Source organism: Platalea leucorodia, assembly GCF_965183815.1.
Source record: "Platalea leucorodia genome assembly, chromosome: 6".
NCBI lineage: Eukaryota > Metazoa > Chordata > Aves > Pelecaniformes > Threskiornithidae > Platalea > Platalea leucorodia.
In genome coordinates, this window is record NC_138828.1 from 2,774,902 (window position 1) to 2,796,602 (window position 21,701).

General features: G+C 47.3%; 3 protein-coding genes across 9 annotated transcripts in view; 2 read left to right on the forward strand and 1 right to left on the reverse strand.

Annotated features, from left to right (window-relative positions):
- LOC309591910 (alveolar macrophage chemotactic factor-like) lies at positions 1-672 on the forward strand (the record flags this gene model as incomplete). Its single annotated transcript, XM_082314810.1, has 3 exons — positions 1-64; positions 299-428; positions 585-672. The coding sequence occupies 3 exons, from the start codon at positions 1-3 to the stop codon at positions 670-672; spliced, it is 282 nt and encodes a 93-aa protein (XP_082170936.1).
- A 721-nt stretch (positions 673-1,393) lies between these two features.
- Positions 1,394-2,814, forward strand: LOC309592758 (C-X-C motif chemokine 2-like; the record flags this gene model as incomplete). The annotated part of the gene is made up of 4 exons (XM_082316558.1): positions 1,394-1,457; positions 1,998-2,133; positions 2,480-2,563; positions 2,676-2,814. The coding sequence occupies 4 exons, from the start codon at positions 1,394-1,396 to the stop codon at positions 2,812-2,814; spliced, it is 423 nt and encodes a 140-aa protein (XP_082172684.1).
- A 1,927-nt stretch (positions 2,815-4,741) lies between these two features.
- CNOT6L (CCR4-NOT transcription complex subunit 6 like) overlaps positions 4,742-21,701 on the reverse strand; it is a 37,020-nt gene continuing 20,060 nt past the window's right edge. For 6 of the 7 annotated variants that reach the window (XM_082315807.1, XM_082315803.1, XM_082315806.1 and 3 more), the window contains 11 exons: positions 21,055-21,176; positions 20,399-20,585; positions 19,839-19,924; positions 19,295-19,384; positions 18,406-18,474; positions 16,247-16,404; positions 15,050-15,204; positions 13,442-13,593; positions 12,079-12,303; positions 11,166-11,368; positions 4,742-10,796 (listed from right to left, as the gene is read on the reverse strand). In XM_082315807.1, the coding sequence (XP_082171933.1) occupies positions 10,584-10,796; positions 11,166-11,368; positions 12,079-12,303; positions 13,442-13,593; positions 15,050-15,204; positions 16,247-16,404; positions 18,406-18,474; positions 19,295-19,384; positions 19,839-19,924; positions 20,399-20,585; positions 21,055-21,166 (1,650 nt within the window). In that variant the 5' untranslated portion in view covers positions 21,167-21,176 and the 3' untranslated portion in view covers positions 4,742-10,583. Of the gene's footprint in view, positions 10,797-11,165; positions 11,369-12,078; positions 12,304-13,441; positions 13,594-15,049; positions 15,205-16,246; positions 16,405-18,405; positions 18,475-19,294; positions 19,385-19,838; positions 19,925-20,398; positions 20,586-21,054; positions 21,177-21,701 lie in introns of those variants that run through there. The other variant, XR_014228573.1, reaches the window with a different exon arrangement.

A 21,701-nucleotide genomic window follows, 5' to 3' on the forward strand; every position in this document is an offset into this window, starting at 1 on the left:
ATGGCTGCGCGGGTGGCCCTGCTGCTGGGGGTGCTGCTGGCGACCCACCGCCCCGGGGATGCAGGTGAGGGTCCCCATGTCCCCACGCGTGGGGCTGGAGGATACTGGTGGAGGGGGGAGGTTTTTGGAGGCGGCATCCCGCCGCCGTCTCTTGGGCTTAAATACCACCGAGGCTCTTTTGCAAGCGGGTGCGGTGATCCTGGTGGGATGTAGGGGGAGATGCGTTGCCCAGAAAGGGTTTTGGGGATGGCGGCGGGTTTTCGGGCAATGCGTGAGCCGCGGCCGTGTGCCCCTCCAGCTCTCCTGGAAGCCAATGGCAACCTGAGCTGCCGCTGCGCCAAGACCACCAGGGCCTTCATCCCCCCGCGGAAATACAGCAGCATCGAGGTCCGGCCGGTGGGGAGCAGCTGCCGGCGCCTCGAGGTGGTGTAAGTGGCTCCCGGGGGGGCACGAGCCCTCTGTTCCGCCCCCATCCTCCCTGAATTATTTCAATTTTGCACTCTTTTTCTTTATGAGAAGCCCAGGGGGGCTCGAGCAGCCGAGGGGAGGGGGAAGCGACGGTGCTGAAACCCCGTGTTTTCTAGGATTAAGCTAAAAACCCTGGAGAGGGTCTGCCTGGATCCTGACACCCCTTGGGTGAAGAAACTCCTGCAGGACCTCCCTAACCTGTAAGCCTCCCTCCATCCGAGCGAAAGGGGCTCCCGGCAGGACCAGGGGCATCCCGTGGGGACCGATTTTCACACGTTTCTCCCCCTCTTCTGCTTTTGGCAGGAGGAAGAAACAGGCTCCTCACTGAGGAAGCTGCCACCGGCGGGACGGCCAGATGTGCCGGGCCCGAAACTGGACTCCCCCCATCCCGCTGTCGCCTTGCCCCGATGCGGAGGGGAGAATGCTGCTGCGTGATGCCCCGAGCCCCTTTTTCCTTTGCGTTTTATGCATTTAAGCCTTTAAAAATGCCAGTCCCCGCTTCCCTGCCCTCCCACCCCATGGCCAGGCGCTGGCTGTCCCCTTGGGGCACAACCCAACAGATCCAATAAAGGCGGCAGCCCTCGCTCAGCGTCGCTCGCGTCCCTTCCCGCGGCGCGCCAGGGGCTTGGGGGTGCTCAGGGGAGCGAGTCCCCGCGGGGTGGGGAGCAGAGCCGGGATCACCGGCGTTTCTTCACCAAGAAACATGGGGCAATCGGGAGGTTTTAGGAGGTGGCCGCGGTGGTTTCTGCCTTTTTTGGTGGGGAGGCGGCATCGGCCACGTGCGACGGGGGGAAGCGACGGCAGGGAAGTTGAAGCGTGGGGCAGCTCCTTTCCCCCCGCTCCCGGGGCGTTTCCCAGCCTGCAAAATCCCCGGCGGGTCTGGCTATAAAGCAGCCCCCACGGTGGCTCAGGGCGGGCGGCGAGGATGCGGCTGCTGCCGGCGGTGCTGGCCCTGGCCCTGCTCCTGAGCAACCTGGTGCCGGGGGGCGGTGAGTGACCTCGGGGTGTCTGTCTGTCTCCCCCTCCAAATCCCTCGGCGGGGGCATTGGGGGTCCTGGATGGGGCTGAGCATGGGCTCCTCTAAGCTTTCAAACTTGCTTCTTGCCTATCTTTGAGCTTGAGTTTATCTTCTAAACGCAGTGGCTAAGCTGGAGGGGGATGTCTGGGACTGGGGGGGGATTTGCGTGATGGGTTTAAGCTGTTTCTCTTGAAGACCCCTATGAAACTTGAGCGCTCGATGGGGTTTAATTCATGAAGTGTTGGTGAAGTTTTCAAGCCCTGAAGCTAAATCCCCTCCATATGCATGAAAAGAAAGCTTTGAGACTGCGCCGGGAGGGATTAGCCTCGCTGCTCTCGCCGCTTGCCGCTGCAAACCCCATTAACGCAAGCCCGTTCCTGCAAACAGCCCCGTGGGTGCCAGGAAGGGGACAGGACAGTGGCACGGGGACGGTGGCACCGGGATGGCAGCGGGAGGGGGCAGAGACAGCCACGGGGGCTGAGACCTGGGTGTGGGCTGCTCTCGGGTGCAGGTCTGTCGCTGGAGAGCCTGCTGACCAACATGAGGTGCAAGTGCATCAAATCGACCGCCCAGGTCATCAACTTGGGGCTGATCCTTGCCATCGACGTTACGCCGCCGGGTATTCACTGCAGGAGGAAGGAGATCATGTAAGTGGAAAGCCGGCAAAGCAATTCCTGCAAACTGCTTGCTCGCGCAAAAATAGGTGGGTGCTTGCACCCTCTCTGCAGCTCCCAAACCTTGCGGTGACTCTTGCAAGGCGCAGGGTGTTGCATGGGATGCTGCTGCCCGTTTTAATTGGGGTTACCCCCGGCGTGGCTCACGGAGCCGAGCTCGAGGCCCAAAAAATCGTGTCTGTCTCCCAGCGAGGGTGGCGGGGAGCGCTCCTAACCATGCCGGGGAGCGAGAGGGGTTTTCTCTGCAGACAGCGGTGCGGTTGGAAAAATTTTGGGGAAGGGGCGTACGCGGGGCTGAGAGGGTCTCATCGGCTTGCAGCCTCACCTTGAAGAAAAACAAGAAGGTGTGCGTGGCCCCCGAGGCGCCCTGGATCCAGCTGCTCATCCACAAGCTGACGCAGAGGTACGCAACGCCCGGCGACCGAAAAACGAGCGGCGTATCGAACGCGTCGGTAGGACCATCCCCTCCTCCTGACGGCTTTGTTTTCGTTTCTTTCCTCCCCTAAAATCTGCAGGAATGCCACCAAAAAAGAAGCGGCGGCGCGGCCGCGGCGGGAAGCAGAGCGGTGGGCTGGGGGAGCGGAGCGGTGGTGCCGGCCTCCTTGCAGACCCCCCGGCCCGTCTCTCCTTCTGTCAGGATACGATAATAAATAACCAGCCGCGGTTATTTATTCCTCTGCAGGGATAGCAGCGATATAACCCCTCCGCGCCGACGTACGCCGGGTTTCGCGGCACAGTGCCAGGGCTTGCTCTGCTCCTGGGGTTTTGGCAGAGGGCAGGAGCCTTCCCCCGCTCCCCCCAAAAAAAGGCTTTCCCCTCGGGCGCCCAGGGTCGCCCTCCATTTCTGCACGCAACGGCAGCCCGTCCCGGGCGCCATCAATAAAAGGACGAACGTGCTTCCCTCCTCGGCTGCGGCAGCTCTTTTTACGTGGATTTGTGTAAAAATTCGGATTTTTGGGGGGGGGGAGCGAGAGCGGACGGTGGCACCGGGCAGCCCTCGGCCGCTTTGCCGCGGGGCGCTTCCCAACGCGCCGCCTTTCCTCTGCCCCGCGTTCTCGTGCCTTTTTCTGACGGCTCCTGGGAGGAGAGGGTGACGCTAAGGGACGCTGGCGGGAGTTGGATGGGGTCTGACCTCTGCAGCCCCACGGTGCTGGCTCCCAGTCGTGCGAGCCCAGGAGGAATGGGAGATACTGGGAAATTTCCCAGTGAGTGGCTGAGGATCTTTCTGTGGACCCCCATTTTCCTGAGACGGACGCATACGTCCCACGGGGACCCCAGCGAGGCGCGGGGACGTCCCTTGGCCACAGGGACCGAGGTGACGGCGGTAGAACTTGCAACCCCGTGCAAAATTATCATCATTTAAAAATCTGGCGTGGCCATGCTGCTCGTAGGTGTCTGGGGATCTCCCCAAAAAGGTAGGAATCAAATCTGCGTCACCCACCCCCCTGGTTGCCACAAGCGCGTCCCAGGGCCACCGTGAAACCCCCGGCTTGTCCCCATGTCCCCCTCCTTCCCGCCCTGTGCTTCTCAGGAACCACAGCAGGGGCCAGGAGTGGTTGCAAAAGGGCTGTTTATTGCCTACAGAAGGAAATAAAAGTACACAGGCGGGAAGAAACAAGCAGATATTTAGCCCTATCCATCACGTGTGAGCAGTACCCCATCTCCACGGTGCAGGGGGTGTGTGTTTAAATTAAAAATTAAAAAAAAAAAAAATTAAAAAGGGAAGAAAAAAGTAACAGTTCAGGGTTTTGAGGACCTCCCTTTCCCGAACTGCCCTAAGGTTATAGAAAGGCAGGGCTGCTGAGTTCGCTCGTCGTCGGTCTTTTGTCCGGGCCGGGTCGGTGCCGGGGAGCGGGGCTTCTCCCTGCCTGGGTCCCCGCCGTCCCCGCTCGATGGGAATTCGCTTTCTCGGTGAGTTTTTCATTGCAGAGCATAATTACGGGGGGAATTGCACTGTGGCGTGGCACTTTCTCCAAAACATGAGTTCTTTCAGAGGGAGAGAAAAAAAGCCTCCTTTTGTAAAAGCAAAGGAGAGAGCTGGCGAGGTTTCTTACTATTTCTGCTCGTGGGAAACACGGAATAAGCAAGTTACTCGGGTTGTTTTTTGCTCAAGTCTCAGTTGAAGGCTGCTGCTCTTGCAAGCGTGATGCCTAGGGCTGGTGTCAAACTTTGCAAAGCTTTTTGCCTGGGAGAGCTACCCCGTCCCCGTCGTCAGGGCTGGCGGGGAAGGCAGCCTCGATTTAAACCTCTCGATTTAAAGCGAAGCTACCGTTTCCATAAACCGAGACGTAAACCCCCCTAAAACGTGAGCGTAAGCGTGGCCGGGAGTGACACTGCAGCTTCCCCCCCCTCTCCACGTGCACTTCCACCTTTTGAGGGACAGGACCTTGCGGTTGCAAAGACAACACAGGAGAAAGAAATCCAACTAAAAAAAACCCCAACCTCCCCAAATAACCACCCTGAGATGGGGCGGGAGGGGGAGCCCGGGCTCCCATCGCCGCTGCTCCGCTCCGGCCGGGGAGTTTATGAATTAAGGGCATATTTAGCTAACAGGTTGCACAGAAACACTTTAATTGCTCGGAAAGCAAACGCACAACGCGGTAATTAAAAATGGAAAACGAAGCCATGTAACATAGCACTTGTAAAGAAAGCCACCGTGAGGTTTGGTTTTTTTTTTTTTGGCTGGGTTTTTTTTTTGCTTTGGAACAAAGACAAATACAGACAAATGCAAACTCAGTAAACACCTAAATTGTAGGAACTGTTGACAAGACCAAGTACCAGGGTCGCTCTAACCTTCACCACCCAAACGGTGAGAGATTTTGCAAGCTAAACACACCGTACGACCGCAAGGGGGGAGGGAAAAAAAAGAGAAAGAGTCATATCACTTGGCGTGCTTTGCCATCAACGCTGTTTAAAACACCCTGAAGTACCAAAGTACCCGAGCGTTTCTCTATCCTCACGCTTATTTTCAGATAGAAACTGTACTCCTGAAGTCCGTCATCCCCGAACGTAGCCAAACCAGCAAACTTTATCGTCTCTTAATACCTTTTATAAAGTCAAATCATTTTTCTTAGGATGAAGGAGTTCTTTAAAGGTGTTAATTTGGTCCCTTTTCTGATCGGGCAATACCTGCGCCTGCCTCATTCCCTCTGGTTTTTGTCCCTGCTCTCGTCTCCCGGAGGAAAAGCAAAGCCGTGGTCGGTCTCAGGGCAAAGAGTTGTCACAGGAGAAGACGCTGTATCCCTTAGCGCTGCGCCTGGATCTAGAGCCTTATAATCTCCTTCTAAACTTGTTTTTAATCTTAAAGTGAGTTCTTGGCTGATGCTTGGCGTAGGGACTGAAGAGGTGAACGGATTCCACCAGGTTCTCTCGGGGTTTGTGTTGTGAAGGGTGAGAAAGGGAGGGTACGTGACCATGCTTCTGTAATCTTATTAAAAACGGATAAGCTGCGTATCGCAAGATGCTTTTCCTCACTATGAGATGAAGAGACTCGGTTAATAATAGCGTCTATCAGAAAAACCCAAAGCTTTCTGTATCTAGGGCTTCTTTCTTTCCCGGTCTTTAACAAATCAGGTCCTCTGCCCCCGTGGGTGAAAACCCTCCAAAACCAAGCACTTCAGCTCCTTTTGGGGCACGCAAAATCAGGCAGGCGAGGTGTTTCAACGTGCGCGCTCGGTGCCAAAACCACGGCGGCTCTGAAGCCAACGCGAACTTCGGCGAGCCTCGTGGGCTGCTTCGCCTCCTCCCGGGCAGTTTGGGTGGCGAAGACTGCCCAGAAGAACGTCACGCCTGCGGGGTGACCAAGCAGGACGACGACCCGCTGCTCTTTTATGCCGACGGCCGGATTTTAGCCGAAGCACCTCCTGCTGCTGCCTAGCATACCAGCGTGCCAGGTAAGGACGCGCTTAGATCGGGCGTCTCCCCGTACAACAGGGACAGGGTCCTTCCTTAGGTTTACATCAGGCCTTAGATCTTCGTTACCATTAAAAATATCTATACAGAAGCCAAGAACAGAGGAATCGTAATTACGTACAAAGCTGAGGTCGCTGGGGAGAGGAGAACTCCTATTTGCGCTTAAACCCCTTTTTAAACCAGTATGAGGGTGCGTATCGCATGTGGGTGATATTTCTAATGCAGGCTATCGATTTGGTTTGGATAGGACTGAAAGACCTTTCGCTCCACCCCGCTAAGCCGAGTTTTGTGCCAAGGGAAGGTTTTGACGCTAGAAGCTGAAAACACCTTGTGCAAATGAAGTAATTGCTGCTGTGTCGCTGGGTTTAAATCTGGTCTTTAGGCAGTAAGGCGTGAATGCTGTGCTCCTGGTCTAGGAATCCTTCAAGTGTTTCCCCAACCTCTCTTCTAAACCTAGAAACTCTGAATTTCAACAAGCCTTTTCGGCTTTCCCCCCCGCCACCTCACCAAAACCAACCCCCAGAGAAACAAGTGATATGAACCTTTGAGGTCTCAAATTCTCGCTCGCAATTCGGACCCGACGTCTCACGGGCCGGGTGCGGAAAGCCGGTCTCCAAAAGCCCAATATTCGGGATTAAGCGGGAGCTGCAGATGCTCAGCATCTTTGTAAAGTGGGCCTCGGGAGTTCAAGAGCGTGAACGTGGATTTAGGAGTCTCCGCAGCAAAGCCAGCGAGGTGGGAGACCATCAGCCATCCACAGCGTTACCCGAACGCTGAAGATCACGGTACGGTTTTGAAAGCTGCGTTGGGTCAGTGGCAAGTGCTTCTGAAAAGGTTAAGAGTCAAAGATTTTGGCTTTCTAGTCTATAAAACACAGAACAGCGAGGACTTGGGACTAATGAGACCTTTTCTGAATGTGTCTGCAGACTAAACAGGAGCGGCTTCCGACAGACGGAGGAAGCTTACCCATAAAATGAAATATTTTCTCAACGAATGCTAGAAAGAGACGACAAAAGCTTTTAACGAGGCAAATGGGAAGGAAAGCTGGTCTCGGACCCCATTGTGCCATACCTGACTTCAGCGTGCGGTACGCAAATGTTCACGCTCCTTACATTGAAATAAGGAAACAAAAATATTCAGCTACATTGTACAAAATTCTTTTTTTTTTTATATATATACACACACACAAAACCCCATATCTAACAGATTTACCATACTGAATTTTAAAAAGTTGCTTGTAGAAGGGTGTTGGATTTTTTTTTTTTCTCTGCTTGCTTTAGGCAGTGCTGTTGCTTAGAAGTTGACACCAGGCACCATATTTTTGAAAGCAAACCGAGAGAGCGAGGAGCAGTAAAGGACTTAGAGCTTTTTTTCCAGGCGTCGGCTGCGAGAGCACTGCGACGTGCTGGGAACCGAGGGTCAGCGATGGAGAGAACGGATGGTTTCCCATCCATCTCTGCTTCGGCTTAGGGATATTTCGCTTCTTATTACTCCCTCTCCCCTCGAAAACGCCCTACCGTCAGCTTCCATCTGGGTCAAAAGAAAATTAGCGTCGCCATCTGGACGATGCGTATGTTTGCCGCGAGGGATCTCGTCCTGCGAGCGAGGCTGCCGGCTGCCTGCTCCCCGCTCCCTCTCTTCGTAGAGCAGAAAATCACTACGGAGAGCGGCGGTTCTGCTCGGCTGGGAAAAAAGCGCAATCCCCTTACTGCTCCTGCCGGGAAGGGAAAAAAACAGAGGGAAAACGGGGAGGGAGCCAGACAAGTGAAAGGCGGGTAAACACATCCCCGGTTACGTGCATCGACTGAAACATAAACAAGACTCTTTTTTTTTTTTTTTTAAATCCAGAGGTTTTGTGCAGCGTCTGTTAAAATAACTTTTTTTTAAAAAAAAAAAATCGCACAGCGTAACGGACGTTCAGAAGTGGGTTTCGCAGCAGAGAAAATCCAACTAAACACCTTCCCGCAACAGAACGCTTCAGTCGGTTAGAAACCAAAGGAAAGTCAAACTTAAGCAGTTTACAACGTTTGCCAGGTTTTTGTTGGTTTTTTTTTTTTCATCCCCATCCTCTCCCACCCCGGTATTACAAAAGATTGTTGTTGGTTTTTATTTTTATTAATAAACGGGCTCCTCTGCAGTTCATATACAATCATAGGTGAATTTTAAATTCCATTTTATACAAACATCTCAAAAAATATTGGGAGTGAAGTATGGTAGGAAATATTGCTCACGTTGCTAGTTAACATGCGTGTAGGAAAAGGAGGAGAAGGGTTTGTTAGTGCACACCTCCAGAGCAGAGCACCCCCCCCTCCAAAAAAGATACAGTAGCTGATTACAGAAAGGTAATGTCCACAAAATTAAGTTTTTCATGCTATTCTACTTTCCAGTACTATACTCTCAAATCGCTTTCGCAATTTATCTGCAATGGCTAGGTGTCGACCGCTGAGGTATATTAAAAAAGAGATACCTGCACCTAGAGGAAAATCCGTCTTTCGAAAGGGCTTTTTTTTTTTTTTTTTGGTGCTGCACAAAGCGATTGCTGTACAGGAATTTCACCCCGCTACGATTGCTTCCAATTTATAGTAGACAATAGATGACGCCTCCGTTTTTTAGGCACTTCTTTTAAAAGGGAGTTGTCGTTTATGTTGAACCCATTTTTGCGTTCTGTCCCGCGCCGCCCCCTCCCCGGCCCCCAACGAGAGTCGGGGAATAGTTTCTACTCTAGGTCCAATTGATGTTTTTTTTTTTTCTTCCCTACAGATAATTTCCTATGTATAAAATGACAAAGGAAACGTTTAATTAAAGAGTAGAGGAACAGCCTGACGTAGCAGTTTTGCAAGACAGAAGATGGCTCCTTAGTATTTAAAACTAATTCCACAATTTCAATTTGACTTTTTTAAGTGTACGAATGAGACATAAATATAGGCTATCAATCTGTTTAAAAATTTCATTCACATAATGGAAAATTTTTTCATTTATTAAAAATATCACATTTTGAGACTAGAAACAGTAAAGTGCATGAAAAGTTTAAAATATAAATTCAAGAAAATCTTATAGCAGCAAAAAAGCAGAATAAAGAAAAACTTAAAAACACAGACACAACCTTTTCCTATCACTGTGCCGTCTTTTTTTTAAACATTAAGCAGCCAACCAATTTTTCAGAAAATTGCATTATGTTTAATGCCTCTTGAGGCACAAGGTTTTGAACTGGCCACCTAGAGCATAAAAAGGAAAAAAAAAAAAAGATTTCCAACACATCCAAAGAGCATTAACAGTTGGGAATGAACCAGCAGCTTTTGAATTCAACCCTGACCGACAACAGGAAAGAAAGATTATTAAAAAAGTGTGATGGTTATTTGGCAACTAGGGTCAGGAAAAATAATCCAAGGAATGGTTACGGCTACCGCTCGCTCCCCCAACGAAAAAAGCATGCCGACAGCTACTCCGCGTGCCCTTTGGAGACAGAAGTAAGATCGTTTCCAGCGGCTTTTTCCTGTACCCTACGCTTAAGCATTTAATCCCAAGTTTCCCGTCTTTGCAACCGAACTTCGGAAAAGGGAACCTCGGACGGATTTGCAACTTCTTTATTCACCCGGAACCCAAACGCTTGCAACGGCTCGCTTCAAGTGCAATTTCTTACCATTTCTAAGTCCCGCTCCCAAACTGTGCTGCTGAACAGCGGCTCGCCCTGGCTTGCCGAAGCGGAGAGGCAGCTCTGTGTCACAGAGGTCCCTTGGATCCCTGCGGATCTCGCCCAGAAAAGACCCGAGTTCTTCAGAGCTCCGAAAAAAGTCACCGCGGCATCTGCCGAGCAAGCGATCTATACACAGCATGAAACGCTCACCTGCGAAGTCTCGTGAGACGTAGCTTCGCTGGAAATTTCGTTGTAAATGAGATTACATCGGGAGAATTTAGACCTCGAATTTTATCACAGATATTAAGCCATCTTTGGTTTTCTAATATTAGTTAGACAAGGGGTAGGGCCACACTACTAATCGTTTCTAGTCGGGTATTAAGTGCTTCGCTAATGTGCAAAATTTATTTTGGATGCAGAGTTCAGTCTCCGTTTTGGGTTCAAACAAACAGTATTTCTAATATTCTTCCTACAAAACAAGCATTTCTCTTTTTGTTTTTCTTTCTCCTAAAAGGTTGGCTCATTTCGCCACGTTCTGGAAAAAAGCATTATCTTGAAACATGTTAATAAGCAAGTTTTTAATCTCGTTTTGTCCATTTATAAGTGCAGCTTCCTACTGAAAAGAAAAAGCTTGCCAGTTTAAAAAAAAAAAAAAATTAAATTAAAAACCTGGAAAGGGAATAATACTTTGGTTCCAGCCCTAGTGCCAAATGATACCAATATGCACCAAAATGTGCAAAATCCCATATCAAACACATAAGGAAAGGAGCTTGAAGAAGCAGCTTAAGGTTGGCCATACTTCACTCCTATATACTTTGATTTACAACTGTACAGGTCCATAACAACAGGTTCTTGCCCTCAAAGGGGCAGGGCTCCACTACCTCCTGTTCGGCAAGTGCACACCGTTGACAAGAGGCAGGAGCGGAGGATGGAGTTCGAGTTGTGTTAACAGTGAGAAGTGGTCTGAAGGGATGTGAGGGTGTGGACACCCAGTGATGTTGTTGTCAACCAGCCACTGAGGGTCCAAAGGCCCCAGGACACCAAGCACGTTCATGTGAGTGTTGGAATAGAAAATGTAGTCAATCACACCCTAGGGAGAAAGAGAAACACGACAGTGAGAACAGACCTCGCTTCTGGCAACCTGAACTCGACCGGCTTCTGGCTGCGATTCAGAGGAAGAGGCACAGCGCTGGAATTAGGGTAAGAAACGCGCGTGGCGTTCTGCGTTCAAAGCGCTGCATCCGTTCTCATTAAGTCACTGGCCAGAGCCAGGTCGGAAGCTTAAAAACACCAGCAAATCAAGGATTTGTGTGCGGTAGGAAAGTGTCCAGCGAGTGTAGGAACCAGTGATGAAGCACTTACAGGAACAAAGAGAAAGACAGCCAATGGTCAGAAAATTAAGACAGCATCCTGGGGAGACCAGGTCAATGTCTGCCATTTCAGAAAAATCGCTGCTTACTTTGAAATCAAAAGTGTAATTGGTGTAAGGCATCAAGTTGTTTTCATAGGCGCTCTTGAGTTGGAAGCCATGCGTAATTCTTCCTTCAGAAGCCCCGTTTTTTCCGTTGCCACTGAAGTTCATGAGACACTCGTTATAACGCAACTCCTTGAAGTCCTTGTGGTTGTCAGCTACTATGCCATTGCTTAAGTATTCCACTACACCTGTTTGCAAAGGAAAGGATTCAGGGAGTTGCTTTAAAATACAACGTTCAGGGAATGTTGGCCTCGGGGTTAAAAACCAAAACGCCAACGAGACACCCCGTGAGATCAGAAAAAAGGTTTCCAGCTAAGGGGAAATCTACACAGCCGCTGGCTTGTCCGCGTCTGAGCCGTCTACACCTTTCCGACACGCAGCCGGGGAACTGAGGCTCTCCGGCGGTTTCGACACCATTTGTTGAGGATTACAGTAAACCCATAGTTCCTGTACTGTAGTACGCACGTGATGGGGTGCGAGAGAGGCAGCTTTCATATATATACCTGACATTACAGTATCGAACGTCATAATTACCAAAGCAAACCCGTCTCCTTAGAAAGTTTTCACGTTCCATCACGAACTCGCATCTTTCCTACTTATTATTGCTGCTTAAGGCACGGGTATTTATTTAACGATTGATTTAAGACCTATTTGTGCTTTTCTACCTCTTCGTAGGCGCAACCGACTTTTCTGGAGCGCACAACTGATCACGAAAAGCAGCCTACTCAACCGGAGGACTTGCATTCTCTTCAGCCAGATTTCGGAAGACAGCCGTTTCTAAAAAGGTTTCATCCGTACCTACCCAGGGAAGTGCAAACCGCCCCATCGCCCTCAGAGGAAAAGAGGACTCAAACGTTCTAAAAAGGTACGTTAAAAATCAAGCCAAACCCAGTCTTACCTGAATCAGGCAATGAGTTGAGATCCGCACACAGCACCAGAGGGATAGAGTTAGGATCTGCTGTTGGGCTACCGGGCCTGCTTGAGGCTTTCTCGAGGATATTTTTCAGTTCCGAGACAAACATCATAGTCTGAATGAGTTTCACATCTGAGTATTCGGGGTCCCAGTGCATGTGGGCATTGGCCACAATAAGCAGCTGTTTGTCCACATGAAGCGATTTCATACCTAGATAAAGAAACACATTTTTATCAGTGAAAGGCTGATTGTGCGAATACAGCAGATTCCCCCCTGTCAATATTCAGGGTTGAGCTACTGAGGACTCCGAGTCAGATGGATGTACTTTCGTCGCTGGAAAAAAGGCATTACCACTGCTCCTTTCTAAATTGGCAGCATTCACATAATATTACGTGACTAAATCTCTCCAATATAGGAAAGAAATAGCCAGCATAATCCGATATCGTTACAATTGCATTCCTTCTCTACTGCTCGGTCGTCACTTGACCGTGCACCACTCTTCAATATTTAAGGCACAAGGGAGTTTCCTGACTCTTAGCTGCCACGGTACGGGAACTTATTCCCTTGGGGAAAAAACTCAAACCTGCTTAAATGAATGCAGTATGAACCTGACTGCTGCAAAACGCTATAGCTGTTTTTACTAGAGGAACAGTACTCTGAAAGATGAGGCATAAAGTCACAGGCAGCTCCTTCCAGTCCCGCGATTTAGATATTCTGCTCCTTTGAAGGGTACGCTGGAAACAAGCGATCAAAAAACCAGACACGCAGACAGAGCGGGGTGGCAATTTTAAGTGTGTTGAAAGCGTCTGCTGCATCTGATCGAACTTAATGAAAATATGACAGTCTGTCAATCAAGTGGCATGAAAAGATACCTGATAATCTCCTTCTTCCATATCAGTACATTAGCACTGTCATACAATCACTGGGGGAGGATGGAAGGATTCAATCAAGGGCGAAAAAAAGTTGAAAATACAAGTTGAACATTACCGACGACTATTGGTAAGAGCATACGCATGTAAACACACTGACCTTGGAAAAGCTTAATTCTTCAGGCAGAATTTAACAGAATAGGTAAGCAGGGGCAAAAGCTTGAAAGGAGAAAGCTAAGTGCTGGGAATCTGGCTGCGAGTGCAACCGGGCCAGGAAATCACGTCATCTGTGTCCCGTCTTAGCCACCGATGGGCTATCGTTTCTCAAATTAGCACAGGGAACAGCGTTTGCTCATCTGCAAGTATTTGGTTACCACCACCGATGGCAATAATATGCTAGAGAGGCGTACTACCTAAAGAATAACTCGTGCCTTTACGTGGAACTGAATAATCAGCGAGAGAACCACGGTCATACTCACTTGCTCCAAATAATTCTTTGTGCACCTCTAACACCACGGCAACTCCGATGTTGTCCTTCGTCATCACTCTGTTTAACATAGCTTCTGAGCCTTCAGAGTTCGCCATTGCCACCTGGTTGAACTCCACTGTATGCTTCTGCACCAGCGTAAATCTGATGAAACAAAGAGAATCGCGTGTGAACGCGTGTGACGTACGGCTCCGTGAAACGACGTGGGTTCTATCTGCGCTCCAGTCTACCACGTCCAAGGAGAGAGCCTGCAGGACAGGGTAAGGCACATTTCTTTTGTCCTCTCGTTTTATAAAAGTAAAAACAGTTCTGAGAACTATTCCCCCCGTCAGGATAGAGCTCTCGGTCTGGCAGGTGAGATACTCTCAGGGGAGATGAGATACCTGGGGTTTAGGAAGTGTTGACTTGTTTCAGCGTAGCACTCTGAGAGGGCTATTCAGAGCAACGCTCAGAGGTTATCGCACCTCTTCAGGAGCGTTCTAGGCAAAAAATTAAGACGAGGTGGTAATTAAAGGCTTGCCTTTTACTTTGGGCAAATGCATTATTAAAAACCAGCTTCTTTCAAACCACTAGCTACCACCAGTAGTTTCGTGAAATTGGTTTTATGGCCTCAGGGTGCCTGAAAACGCCTTGCTTCGGGACAAACTGAAGGCTACCTATTGAAAGGGGTTTTTTTTGGTTTTGTCCTCTTAAAAATAAAAAACAGGTATTACTAGCAAAGAAAGAGGATTTTTTCTGTTTTTTAACTGAGCGCACCACAGTATAGTAACTGGTTCTGTATATATCCTTGTCAGTAGCAAGGTTTGAAGGTTTGAAAAACATCAGTTGTTTGTTTTCACAGGCTTCCTCTACTCCAACTCAGTCGAGTTGTTTTTATACCTGATCTGAAAGGCGTATTTTTGTTTCTGGAAGCAATGAAAACTCTGAAAGGGAGCTAAAGCTTTGCGCAATTTCCATTCCAATTACCGAAAACTGTTGCGAGGGAATATTCAGAGGGATGCTCGGCGCGGCACAACCCACGAGCAGCTTACACAAATGAGAAGCGTGAATGCCAGCACCTCTCCTCCCTTCCCAACAGTTTGCTGCTTTTAGCGAGGCAGAACTTTTTGGATCAGGTATTCAATAACGTATTCAATTTTCTGTTCATAAAAGCAGAGAATATTCTGTGATCCTTTGGCAGTAATACCTCTTTTAATACCTGAAGATTTAATACCCGAAGCACAGCTTATACATCTTTAAAGATGAATCTCAGAGGGGTCAAACTTCTGTCAAGCAAGGCAAAAGTTTGTAGAGAAGGTGAGGTATTTGTTAGATCTGCCAAAAATGCGCACACGAAGCACGTAAGTTTTTACTCATAGTAGCTCTCCTGCAACTTCCATGTTTCCAAAAAGATGTGTCTGTTCGTAGTCTGAAAGGGATGGAAGGACTCTGTTGCAAATAGAGCAGCAAAAGGGAAGGGAGGATCATTCCTTGTAGGGAACTTCATCTTTTGTTTTACAGCACGGTACTTTGGTTACCACACGCCCTGAGAGAGGAAAGCTTTCAGACCTAAATCAAGCGGGTTTTAATGTATTTTAAAAAAGCTGCTTCTGCCCCTTACTTTTCAGTTTTGAAGAATATTGCACAGCCATCCACATGCTTTTTCTCCTGCTCAGACATGATTTTGGCACGTGACTTTGGAGAAAAGAATCCATCGTATCCTCGTTCTTTCAAGGCTGGCAGAAAAAGGGTGAAGTATTGCTCTGTTTCCACTTCCTGGAATTGAACACAAATACCTTAGGCTAACAAAGTCAAGTAAACCCTTCCTATCGCTGTACGGCAACTCGAGCCTGCCTTGGCTGGCAGTCAGCAACTCTCACCAAAGAGAAAAGCTTCTGTTTGCACAAATCGTGTCACTTCCTAGATTAATGGCCTGCTGGAAACAGATTTGCATTCCTGGATATCCCGGAATCCCCCCCCAAAGGGAAAGTAACAGGTGTGTTTTGAATAGCAACAGATTACACCTGGTATTTTTGACGTCTGAACGCAGATACCGTCCTAGGTTAAAACTTCAGAGAGGTCAAGAGATATCCAGCAGCAATTAATATTTAATCTGGAGAGCTCTTTCGCACACGGGTCTCTCGCTGTTCTGTAACAATACATTTCCTTTGTAATTGCATTTGGACTCCAAGAGGATTTCAGAGGTTGATCTCTTGAGGTTTTCAGACCAAGGTAACTACTCCCTTCTTGTGCAAGACTTTTGCCTACCAGAACTTGCTTAAAAACCAGAAGATCAGTTTAAAGGCAGAAGCGTTCAACTGTTCTAAACATCGGCAATAGATTTCAAATAACATGGCAGGATACACGTACCAACGACAATCGATATTTAACTTTAACCATGAGAGTCCCCTTGTTTGCCAATGAGAGTATTTTTCAGACTTGAACTTCTGTACCAAGCAGGAAGGGACGAGGAACAGTGGCGTTTGGGGTTAGAGCATTCCACATTCTCCCCTTCTGCAGTAAACCCCGTACACCCAGAGGGAGAGTATTTAGGATGCTTATCTGAGGGGGAAAAGCCCCAGATCTTCCCATGCAAATTACCTACTAATTTGGCTAATTTTATCTCACTTACTTTGTTTCATCTCATAAAACACAAGCCAATATGTAAACAAGGAGCTGTGCACGCAGCCCCTATTGGTAAGCCCCAGAATTTGTTAGCGAGCAGGCGAATGTGGTGTTTTCGAGGGAGCATTTCATTCTAAAGGTGGAGGTTAATGTTTTCTGTTTCTGATGAAAAATACAGTTATTTTCCAGTTACCTGAAGACTAATGATATCTGCATCACAGTTGACGATTTCTTCCATTATTCCCTTTTTTCGATACTCCCAATTGAGTGCCCAAGACGGGCAGTAGCCATAGAGCTGCCGGGTGGCATATTTATCACACAACACATTGTAACACATAACTGTGAAGGAAGCTGGAAGGAAAGAAAGAAAGGGAAGGGTTATCCACCTCTGAAGATTACAAATGCCAAATTTATTCAAGCCAAAATACTGAATCGTACACGGTCTATTCTGGAGGGCCTACTGAACACGAGCCAGTGGGCTTATGACACTGAGCGTTTCATGAGCAGGAGTAAAAAAGGGCCCTGCTGAGCCAGCAGTTACCACGTAAGGCTAAACTCTTCCTGAAAAAAAATCAGCGTTACTACCAAAACGAGACGGCGCCGTGTGCGTAACAAAGCAACGCAATCCCATTTTGCAGTCAATTCTTTAGTACCTTTGAGGCTGGGGGAGATCTAGGGGTCGGCAACAATTAGGAACAGTCTGCCTCTGGATTTGGGGGTCAGGAGAGGGAAAGTAGCAGCCATTTCAGTGACGGAATCAAAACCCAGTATTTATTGCCTGAGGTGCACAGCAACTTCAGGCTTAAGTGACCTGTACAGTTCTAAAGCAAAAGGAAAACCAAGCTGCTGAAGAAGCTGTGACTATGGCATGATACCACAGCATCAGAGAGAAGTGCTGCTTCAGAACGCTTCGTTTTTAGGCAGCCTGATTCCAAAACATTTGTACGATTTTCCTAGCACCTGTAAAATGTTTCCAAGCTGTATCAAGTTGTATCTGTGTCGAGTCTAAGGGGGAGAGGGAGGTCTGGGCGAGGGCAGGGAAGAGAAGGAGAAATGAAGTCAGGAATTAGCAAGCACCTAATACATTATTTGGTCGCATTTTAAAAAAAAAAAAAAGAGAGAAGTCAGCATGCAGCTCATCAGATCATTCACCTTGAAACACACTTCTTTCACACACAAACTTCTCAGCTCCCTTAGATTTTACACCAATTAAAAAAGATAGGTAAATGCAACATCCTAGCACCATGCCACTGGGAAAAGACTGCTCGTATTTGCAGGGAAAGAAGCGAGGTTTTAGTATAAGGCTACCCCACAGCTCTATTTTTTTATACTCGTAGTCAAAGAAGATTTCCGCTGTTCAGTCGTTTCAATTTTATAATAGCAACCAATTGGCTTGTTACGGTTTCTGCCACGAAACATCCCACAGCTCACTTACTTACCTACCACTAGGCTTTCTAATGACTCCTGAATTCTGTTTCTGCTCAGGATGTTTGATTTAAAAAAATAAAATCAAAGGCCGTAAAACTCCACCGAGATACTGATTTGTATGGGAATTTGAAACAGAAATGCAGAACTTAATGTTGTGGTGGCTTACAGGACTTTTGGCATTTCCCTCTTCTTCCTATTTGTTTTCTGGTTTGTTGTTCTTTAATATAAAAAAAGTGACAGATGATCTTAACTGCAACATTAGCCTGCCTAAGACACAACCCAGTTAAGTTTTGAAGACCTGCCATCTTCACACTTCTAAAAAGAAAGCATAGAGGACTGCCATGTTATTCTTGCTGGTTATTAATCTCATTTTCTGCAATAACGATATTAGCATGTTTCTTCTTCATACAAGCTCACGGGTGCTTTTTGAGGGATATATTCAGGATGCGCAGGGGAAGAAGAGCCACTGGATTTTGCCTCTTGCACTTTACCAAAAGCAACAATAGAGGGCATTAAACTAACTTCAGTACCAGGCAGTCCACGGGTTTACTTGCAGACAGGGACTTCTCCAAGTCTCGCTTTAGTCAGCCGGTGCATGGACACGGCATTTGTATACAGTTATTTTACAGTTGTTCTTATTTCTGAGAAATGAATTTTTTAAAACAAGCTCTTTTGCTTGGGCATCAGTGGCTGGAACAGTTATGAAAAAGCCTAACATGGAAAAGAAATGACTGGCATCGCATTCAAATTACAAAAACGGTATTTACAGCATAGCCGTATGTTAATTGTTTTAGTACAAAGGAACGCAAATTGCTATTTTTAGTCTGATCCGTGTAAGGCAGAAGACTTCTCTGAAATTAAAGCCAAAGACAAGTTTTTCAGCGCATCGTTGTGTGAACATGGGGAAAAGAACCACAGATTTACCTGAGGGCAGAATTTGGTCTCGTTCTTTTAAAGTAATCCATGGCCTTGGAGGCAGCTGCTCTGGATGAACTAAAAAAAAAATTAAAACAGTGATTAATTCAGGGTTTATATTTGTAAGTCACAATTTGTTAAGTCAAAATGATGACTGAACAATCATGTTCTATACTCTGCTTTGCAGCCCCAACTCCCCGAGTCTTTTTACGCTCCAGAGGAAGCACAAATCATTTAAATGGCTAGCTATAGTATGAGCAAATTTGTCAGTTGTAAGATTCACGACTATTTTGGTCTCTTGCTTTCAAATCTAGAAGCACCACCAAAACACTCCTGCACCTTCAATATACTGCTGAAGAAGGAGGGGTAAATCCTGTAGCGGTTCAGACATCCTATGCTCCCCTTCTCCAAGAACCTCACCCTATATCCATCATTCCTGCAATGTTTTAACTTAAGTAGACATCAGGTGGCAAAACAGAAAGCTCGGTTACAGTACCACGAAGCAGGATTTAAGTCAAGTACTGGATAGTCTCCATCACTTTGGTATTTCTGCATCTAAATTTGACATTCTGCTTGCATTTGAATTATCATTTCTAGTGGAAAGTATCACAGTGGCTTCAGCAAGGAAGACTTTGCACTTTGCTGGTAATTGAAGGGTTTCAAACAGAACAGTGGGAACAACTGGCTGTAACGTGGTAACATGGGAAAAGCTTAGACAATCTATGTCAACCTCTCCTGTGTGTGTTTGCGTGTACGACTGCAACCACTTGACAAAAACGCAAAAGCAGTTAGAAAATACTCTCCCTTCAGCGGTTCAGATTCTTGGTTTTGCAGCAAATACTGTCAGAAACGCATGCTTTTAAGCCACTTCTGTCAATCAGATTTGTAGGGCTGTCACCTGCTAGATTGTCAAGCATGTAGTTCAGTAGCTTGCGAGTTCCGTCTGGATCCTGGTAGAGGCTGAGAATATCTTGTGATAAAGGATTGCCTGCCAACAGCATAAAACAACAACTGGGTGATTAGCTGCCTGACTTTCTTGAGGCTTTCCAACCAAAGCAAATCCCCCATGATGAGAACAGACAACTTGACTCAGAAGATATTTAGGTTGCTTAACTCGGAACTGTCGAATACCACAGTAACATGCTATAGAAATAGCGAGCACACGCAGACTTTCTTCCTTCGACTCACCTCAATCAATAATACAGTAGGTTACAGGGTTTATTTCCCTATCTACAGGTTTGAAATAGGCTCGCAAGGAAGTTTAATAGCATTGAAAAAGAAAAACACTGTTTTCCAAACTGGCCGGTCATTTTTGCTACGAGCTTAATATCTCAAATGAACCGTAAGAAAATGTTGAGGTAATACACAAAGCTTTTGAGCCCAGCCCCCTCAGTAATTCAACAGTACTCCTGGGAATATTTAACCGTAAAGAACTCACTCACCTTTCAAACCTAGGGTTTGTAGCTGGAAGAGCCGTCCAAGTTCATAAGGCAAAACCCGTAACAGATTGTTATTTAAAAGCAATTCCCTGCAGCAAATGCAAAAACACTTTTGATGAGTATCACTTCAGAAGAAAACTCTAAAAGCGCTACATGCCGCTCACCTTCAAAGACGACACTTCTCACCCTGAATTTTTTTGTATTATGGAAAGATATGCCAATCTTCCCATTTCAAAGCACGACCGAAATACCTTCCTTAGGGGAAAAAAGCCACAAAACCCCCAAAACACAAAATTAAATCAGGGAGAATTTAAACAGCAGGCAATCACCAAGTCTCAAAGAATGTGTCAGAGCAGAAGACTACGTAGCTTACAGACGTGTATCTGTAGAGATCAGAAAAGAAGGGTAATGAACCCAAAAGCAATTATTAGAACTGAAGCTTTGCACCAATCTTGAATTTTTCGGAATTATTTTAAATACGAGAACGGAAAGCAAAATAAAATTCTCGGTCCCAATCCCAGAATACAGTTTTTTGAAAAGTTAACCAGAATAATTTCTCTCACCTGAGAGATACCATGTTTCCTAGTTCTGCTGGTAAACTTCTGAGTTTGTTGGATGACAGATCCAGGTAAACCAGATTATGAAGCTTGGCAATATCAGGTGGAATGCGAGTAAGATTATTGTCATTGAGGTGCAGAGCAGTCAAGTGCGTCAGCGACCAAAGCGACGTACTTAAGCTCCGCACTCTACCTAAAAAAGAAAAGCAAAAAACCACCTCTTCAGTCAGGTCTGCACTCTCAAACCATCAGGTACAAACTACGGGGGATGTCAGACTATGGGATTTCCAGTGTGGAAGCCCCACCACTTCACTGGAACACTCAGGGACGCTTGCAGAAGATACCTTCGTGTATCTTTTCTATGAGCAGACTTTAAATAATTATCTAACCCTCCCAGTTAAAAGGACAGAGACAGAGGTACAGTTCTAGGGAAGCAGATGTGCTACCCAAAAACTCGCATCCAATCTGAGTTGCTGTTTTAAATCAACTGGGCTGAATGTGAGCCAGCCAAGCTCGAAGGCAATCTGGTAAGTCAGTTACTCCTCCTCCCCCGACTCAGAAAAACTGTTTCCACAACAGGATCCCCTATCTGAAAGCATCTGGTGGTATACTGGGGCACCAACAACTCCGCCGAACCAAAATTCAAAACCAAATCAACTCACCCGAGATCTCCAATTCAGCCCAGTGCGACTTCTTCCCGTTGGCTACCTCTTCTGCTGACATGATGGTGTAAATTCTGCGAGGATCTGGAGGATCATATTTTTCCTTTGGCATCCCTGTTAGTCTGAAAGACCATCACAACCATTACCGTCTGTCATTCGACAACATTTCTTCATTTCTAGCCCGCCAGGAGATTACCTTCCCCAGTGACACTCTGCAAAAACACATGCCCTGGAGTTTATGTACAATAAACATTAGGCCGACGTCAGCCGAACCGCTCCCAGCGCACGGAGTAAAGCGGGTGCTCAGACCTTCGCAGAATACGGGCCCGTAACAAAAAAGGGCATTTCTTCCTACAAAGTTTGGTTTTCTGCAGTCGTCTGCAGCGTTACCTTGTACTGCCCTGATGCAGACTTTCTGGAGTTCCTAGTTTATCCCCCAGACGAAAACCTACATCACCGCTGAGTTATTTGCTGTGCGCAGAACCTGCAGACAAGATGACAGCGTTTCGCTATTCACGGCGAAAGCGCACGGATTCCTCCCCTCCTGTAGTTTTTGCAGGGAACCAACGACCGAAGGGAAGGCTCTTCTCTTTGCTTTTACAGCAATTATTTTCAAAAGTCCTACTTTTGCACTCCACTTACACAAG